The sequence below is a fragment of the Anopheles aquasalis genome, chromosome 3 (genome assembly GCF_943734665.1).
Source record: "Anopheles aquasalis chromosome 3, idAnoAquaMG_Q_19, whole genome shotgun sequence".
Lineage (NCBI taxonomy): Eukaryota > Metazoa > Arthropoda > Insecta > Diptera > Culicidae > Anopheles > Anopheles aquasalis.
In genome coordinates this window covers 8,182,501-8,190,000 of record NC_064878.1, presented here as the reverse complement: position 1 = coordinate 8,190,000, position 7,500 = coordinate 8,182,501, and the positions used below count along the sequence as shown (strand labels likewise).

The window sequence follows — 7,500 nt, the reverse complement described above, 5'->3', positions numbered from 1 at the left end:
CCCTAAACACCTTGTTTCAACCAAGATTCGGACTATTCGGAGAAGATGAGGAGCGTAGATGTACCAAACCACCGGCACCGTGTGTATGTGTTTGTCGACTACCTGCAAGCTGCATGTATCTGGCGCGAGTAATGGCACTGATTTGCTACCACGCGACTCGTTGGCTCAAGGAGACAAGCATTTTACGTGCCAGTAAACGTAGCGGTCGAGAAGCGGAGCAGTAGGAGGGGCCTCCGGGGCGGGGTGGGGTCACCAGGACGTGCACATCGTTTTTGGGAATGTGTTCTTACCCATGATCATCCACGGCTACTCCAATTTTGGGCGGGATAAATTTTTCATTTTGGACGAGATCCCACTAATGGGGGGGCCACCACCACCTGTAAGGGGCGAGGTCCTTCGCAGAACACCACAGTGTGCTCTCGCTAGGTTTGGAGGTACCATTTTGTGACGTGACAAGTGGCCCATTCGAGTATTCGCGGGTTCAAATGCTTTTGTACGGCCTTTGGTTTGAAATCCTTAAAAATCATAATTGGAATAGACAGAAAAAAAATGGAGTGTGAAAAGAAGGCGAAACGTAACCATTGACAGGGAAGTCTTGATGCTAATGAATCCTAAAGACCCTTGAACGTTTGAAAAGGGAAGGTTCTCGAGGCCCTCACCACAAGGACAAGCATTTTGTGGTGATTGCACTTGGGCTCAATTTGTTGCATGATTTTTTTTGTATCTTCTGTTATCATATTTTGGGCTTGAAGCTCTGGCGAATGTTTGAAGCCGGATGATTTGATTCATTTGAACTGGACAATAGTGAAGAGTACTCTCTAAATTATTCCACTAGTTTTTGGTCGACTGTGAACCATGGAAGTAAATTTTTTGGTTTTCATTTCTCCATCGAGGGGCTCATTGCAGTGGAGATGGTAACGGAACATTGCTGTGCAACAGCTATGGGTAATGAGAGTTAACAGAAACAGTTCTTGTGTCCTTGTGAAAATTTTTTACGGTAAAGATTATATTCGCGACCCATTAAGGAATAAGCTTTAATTATTCTTCACCACACTCGCGACACACTCAGACATACACTCGCAGTTAGTTCACTCGACGAACGCACTCAACACACACAAAACACATCCTCAAACACGCATTCAATTAGTTTGCTTATAGGCAGTAACCTCGGAGAGAACATCACTATGCAAAAACCCGAATTGAACGGTTCGTCATCGTAGCATCGAGTTGCGCTGATTTGGTTTGTTTCAATCTTCCACGAATCATTATTAGCGACTGTGTGTTTAATGCTTCGCTAAAGAATCGAACGGGAATAGGCAAGGTGGCTCCCATTGGTCGCTGCTTTTGTTGATGCTGCTGATGCTGCTGATGCTCTGATCTCCACGGCACACGACGGCTGTCGCGGTTGCGTGGCGTGTAGTGGTGATGGTGGCGGTGGTGGGAGTGAGCGGCAGACGTAAACCCAAAATCAAATCATAATGCTCAAGGAGAAGGGTACTAGAAGGCATGGAAGCGCGCAACATAAAGTGAAATGATTTGCCAAGATGCCAATTTCGGTGAAAATTGTGGGGATCAGCGATCGGTTTCGAGAGAAAGAGAGAGAGAGAGAGAGAGAGAAAGGGGGGGGTGGTTGATGAGGGTGGAAAGGGGGGCGAGGGATGGGGTGGCATGTATGATGAAGGATAATGATTCGCCAGACAGAAACAGAGTGAGAGTGAGAGAGAGAGATCAAGAGAGATCGGGAGCTCCAAAAAACAAACGGCACAAGAACACGCGATGGAAATCGATCGTGATCGAGCGATCATTTCATCTCGACACGGTTGCGAGGAGGCGCCCTGGGCGGAGGGCAACAAGGTGGTCGCGGTCTCTGGTGGCACATGACGACGATGGAGGACGATGATGACCAGTGAGCAACACTGGACCGGACACGGCAACGAATCGGCGGCAACGACACGCCACGGTGGACCGGACTGGAGGACTTACCACTGCTGGCACTTGGCCGGGGAGAACCGGCTGGCCGGGCGAAATTCCCATCTGTTGCATCAGGGCGTTCTTCAAGGCGAGATGGTTTCTACCGTTGATCAGCAGCTGATCCTTCAGGTGCTGGGGAGGATGAAAGTATTTACACGGTGGTTTCTCACGATTGCAACGACCCTGCGGGGAGAGAGAAAAAGAAGAAGAAGGAAAAAGTGAAAAACATGCGTTAGTCTGGTGGACAGTGCACGGTTTGGGCTTTTCCCGATTTTCCCAACCAGAAATTACAACTCCGGCACTGGAACGCAACGCGCAATAATGTTATCCAACGGCAACAGAAGCGAAGGTCCGAGTGGTGCATGTTTGTTGGAGAAATTAATTTGCTGCATCTAATTGACAAACACACCGTGGCATCATGTTCCCTCTCTAGCGCGCTCTCCCTATCCCTTTCTCTCTCTGGCGTGCGGTGGCATTTAATTTAGCGAACCTGTTTCTGGGAGCTCCCGAAAGGGATACTCTCTGGATCCTCTGGACGACACTCCGAGGCATCCCTAGTCACAGCACACAGCCACAGACACGGACACAGTCACAGAAGAGAACATGAATGCTCTGTCGCTCATGACCCCGGTAGGATTCGAGGCCTGAGAAGTGCGGAACCCGTGCGGTATTAATGTTGGCGAGCCTTCTCGAAACACCGAAGCCCCTTTCGCACAGAGGCACAATGTTGCGATTGCGATGTTGTGAGCTTGCCATGCCATGCCATGTGCTCACAACATGAATTGCACACAACACCAAACACGGACAAGAGTATGAGGGGAAAGGTTGAAAGGTTATTCGTCCAACAAAGCCCCGTTTTGTATCGTTTTCCGAAGTTGGCTGCGAAGCCCTTGCAGCTGCTATTTCTGTTGTGGGGCTGTTCCTACAAACGGTTCGAAGAAGCCTGGATGCAGTTGCAGCCCTTTGCGTTGTCAGTAGAGTTTTGTCGGACGGCTCAGTATTATGTTTATTGCAAAATGGAGGATTTGTAGTATTAAATGTTCGCTCTTTAATTGAATGTAACGCAATTAATTGAAACTGTGCTACTGGTGCTCGGACTGGAGTTAACAACAGAAAGTAAAAGAGAGGTTCTATAGGGGTGGTGAACGCCTCGCTACAGAACACTCCCTGTGTCGCGTATTTGTTTGATAGAAACATGATTAAGCTTGGAGGAAGCGAAATTTCCAGGCTAACCCGATTTGACGGTTCAAGAGACGCAGATTTGGAGGTAAATGTCACAAACGTACACCACGTACCCACACTTCACGGGCACAATCTGTGCTAATGTCGAGGCCATTGCTGTCCAGTGCTGCCATAAAGTGCCAGCTTTGGCCACCGTTTACGATCAGCCAGAAACGGGGGAGGAGATTGTGGTTATCAACCCGAGGTCAAACCCGAAGTGTTTTATGCGACTCAAAGTTATGCATCGCTCTTTTTTATAATTCATTTATCTCAATCCACATCCAACCACAGCCTGGCACAAAACGGTCATCAACTGGTCATCAACTGGGCCGAGAGGGTGAGTTTATCGGGGCGTTAAGGTCGCTCCAACGGCCTACGAAGCCTAACCTCCCTAGAAAGACCAGTCTCTCTCACTCCAACCCATATTTTACGATAAGCCAATCGAGAGAGTGGGCTCGCGGTGACAAAAGATGATCCGCTAAGAGGTTATGCGTGTCGCCGAACCGAAATGACATGCACCACCATCGTTCCGAAAGTTGAATTACCCCGGTTTCGGATTTTACGATTATCCTTTTCATCTGTAATCCTGCCGAAAAGCAAGGAGAGAGGGAGTAGCGTGTCTGGGGGTGAGTACTTTCGGTGACTTATCCGGATGAGATGCGGTGTTTGTGGAAAAAAAACCCGAAAATGAAATAAAAAGTGAAAGCCACAGATCGGTGCGCTGTTACGCTTTAACAATTGCTCGTGGTGGTGCTGAAGTGTGAGAAAGAACTCCAAGCCGACTCGTAAAAGACGAACAGCACACACCAACACACATGCGCACAATTACTCATTTTAACGCCGCGCGGAGTGAAAGCTCTTAATTAAATTAAATTTACGACGCTGGCGCTCGGAGAGGAGACGAAGGGCTCAGGGAAAGTTTTGTCACTTTGTCAATGGCAAAAGGAGGGGATGCGCGATGGATGATGTCATGTACGTTGCGTCGCATTCTTCTCCTCCCCCTTCTCGTACCTGTCGCGAAAGCCTCGTAAACGGTAAACACATCTTTCATCTTCTCCTGCATTAAATTATTACTTTCCATCCGAGAACAGTGGAGGAAGCGTTCCGTTCCATGTCCCGGTCGCTGTTTTTGGGGCGGTTTTTGCCTTTTTAACAACTTCACTGAGCCGCTCGGCATCGAATTGACAGAGGAGAGGCCGCCGCCTGAACCATCTCACACGTTTGATTGTGTGTCAGTCAGACCCTGGGGGTGGGGGGGGGGGGGGTGATGAAGAGCCGTGGGTACCTTCCGCATGTCACTGCCACTTCCCCTCTCCGCCCGGCCACAAAATTCCTAAATCACTCTCGCGCCGCAACCGCGATGGCAAAGCTGGCTAATGGAAAAGTGAAATAAAAGCAAAACATATCGCGGTGCTGCTGCTGTGCGTGGCTTGGCGATGCCGTGGCGCGCTGTACTGATGCCGCGATGATAATGGTGATGGAAAATCCCAAACTCCCCCAGGCCGGTGGTCACCCAGCGCGCGAATGCGAAAATGCAACGCCCGTGAAACGAACGGGCGGAGGGGATGAAAATGAAAACAATATTCATTATCATTATGATTACGATCAACATCAGTCTCACCGGCAGCCACGCCGGCATAGCCACCGGGGAGGGGTTGGTGTTTATCATCCCCGGGTCCGGAGTGAGGCTGTCGTGGGACCAGAACCGCGACCGTGACGGTCTCACGACGACGACAGCATCGCCGTACGAGAACCACACTGGCAAAAGGGAGGAAATGGCGCGAGTTTGTTTAGAGACAAGTGAGAGAGAGGCAGAGAGAGAGAGAGAGAGAGAGAGAGAGAAAGAGAGAGAGAGGGAGAGAGAAGGAGTGGAAAGTACAAAGCACCATGCGCCTCCACCGGTAGAGAACCTTGTGTGTGCTGATGGATTGGGTGCCAGTAATGGCCACACCGGCCATGAGCGCTGGCTCGTTCGCGTAAAGGAAAATGAAAGTGACGAACTGATGGGCCCGGCCTGGCCTGCTGGCATGCTACACTCCCTACAACGCGATCGAATGTTCCGGCTCCTCGCGTCTCGCGGAATGATGATGATGATGATGTTGAGGCTGAATGTTGTCACTGCCTGACAGAGAGAGAGAGAGAAAGAGAGGGCACACGTTGGCACAGCAAGAGGAGCATAAATTTCAAAGCTTGTGTACCGTAAATTAGCATCGAGAGGTCCGCTATGGCGACGATGATGACGAGCGCTTGGCTGTCTGTGTAATAGTGAAGGACAGCTGGCCATGTTAGCCACGATAAGGCCACGACATCCTGTGTTAGATCATCTTTAATGTCTCGCAGCACAACAAAGAAGAGTGCTAGAGAAAAACTGGCTTGCAGTTTGATGGAATAAGATGTAAGAGAATCTCTTTCGTGTGGCTTACAAATACACGAACACGTCTGACCAATGGCGTGAAATGAGGAAGCTCAAATAGTTTTACAGGAGTAATTTATGTTTAATGAACATCTACCAGAGCTAAGCTCTTGATGGTGCAGCTGGTGCCGCTAATTAAACCAGTGGCCAAGCTCACCCTCACCCCCTGGAGATTGCTCGAGTGTGTGCTCGCGTCGTAAATCTGCAAAAGCTGGCTGGGATGTAAACATTGCCCATACGAGAGTGCTCTCCCACCCCGTCTCCACTCGCTCCCTTACTCGCCATTAATAGGATGTAAATGAAATGACCATCGTTATAAATTTCAAAACACACCCTCTCTGCACCCCCCGGTGCAACCTTCCGAAGCGAATTAGATGAGTCCGGGTGCTCGCGGCACCGGCAGGGGCACAGACAAACAAATTGGCATCAACCCAGCGTCGTATCGTCGCGCATTCTCACGCCGCGGGCCACAACCACCAGCCCCCAGCCCTGCCCAGCCCACTAATAGGTTCGAGTTATGAATTTGAATAAAAACGCCATTAGTTCACCGCCGGTGCAGCACCCAAGTTTCGGCCAAAACGATCGCAGAACCTCGAGGACGGTGCACGGTGATTAGGTTTTCAGTGACCATCCCCCATTCCGTCGGATAAATTTCGGGGGATGGCAAAACAAGGGATGAAAGAAGCACCAGGAACGCCCACGAAAAGACACCATCTCCGGGTAAGAAAAAAAAAAACAAACCAGCCCAGGGCTACTGCATAACGACACCAAACGTCCTTCCCCTCTAGCGGGTTTGTTGCGCCGCATTTCAATTGCAAAACGCAACAGGTCCTCCGGGGCGCAAGTGTCCCTTTCGCAACCCCCCGTAGCGAGGAAATGGTTGGAAAAGCGACCGAGGGCAATTTGTCTCCAGCCAGCCAGCCAGTTAGCACTCTAAGATGCAGGAGCGCCCACAGGACAGCGACCACCGGATGGGAAATTAACGCGAAAAACGGTGTCTTGGGTTCGGTTGTTTGGTCTCTGCAGCTGGAACAATTGCATTGAAAGGGCAATAAACATATGTTATTCGGTTTATGAGGTCCTTTGTTTTTTTCATTCGACTGGCCCCGGGTGCGTTCTCGTTTACCGTAAATCAAAAGACAATCCGAGACAATAAACGAAAAAGAGAGAGGCATAAAACTACCGCAAAGCAACGACACAGGACCCACAAAACCAACTCAAACTCAAAGCACAAACACTGAGGGGACCGGGGATCGGTTTCGGAATTGTTTGGTCGTCCCGTTTTTGTGCCCAACCGGTTCGCCTTTTCACTCGGCCCGGGTTTTTGTCGGGAATTGTATTATCGACAAAAAGGACAAGCTCGGTACCCCACGCTCATCACCCGATCTTGGCTCTGCACAGAGTTGCCGAGGCAACTGTTGTTGTTTGGCAACACAAAAGACGGGCTGTGGTGGTGGTGGTGAGCAGGTGACAAAAACCGACTGGTGCTCCCCCGGTGCTGCTGATGAGCTGGAGTTAGTCGAAAGGGAAATTGTCATTTGCTGCCAGTCGGTCGGTTGGTCGGTCGGTGTTTGTGGTGCACTAATGTGCCACTGACGAAGGACGATTCCTGAAAGAATCGCCTTTCTCGGCTTCACCTCGTTCACCCCATTTACACCTTAACCAGTCCAGGCTCTGGCGCCGTAGAAGGACGGAAACGTCGCTCTACCAAGGTCTTAAACCCGAGGATCCGAGGTACCACGAGAAGGAAAATTTATGAATGCCTTCCCCCCGACGAGCAGAGACTCAACAACAACAACAGTTGCAGGAGAAGCACTAGCGATCAGATAGCCCGCGCCCACGGACACGTACGGTATGCACCGTGAAAAGAAGGGGAAGCGCAAAGTGTCAAATCG

The 7,500-nt window shown here is 50.2% G+C and overlaps 1 protein-coding gene across 7 annotated transcripts in view; it reads right to left on the bottom strand.

Annotated features, from left to right (window-relative positions):
- Positions 1-7,500, bottom strand: part of LOC126574553 (uncharacterized) — a 299,268-nt gene that overhangs the window by 18,348 nt on the left and 273,420 nt on the right. For all 7 annotated transcript variants that reach the window (XM_050234813.1, XM_050234810.1, XM_050234809.1 and 4 more), the window contains one exon: positions 1,984-2,154. In XM_050234813.1, the coding sequence (XP_050090770.1) occupies positions 1,984-2,154 (171 nt within the window). The remainder of the gene's footprint in view (positions 1-1,983; positions 2,155-7,500) is intronic.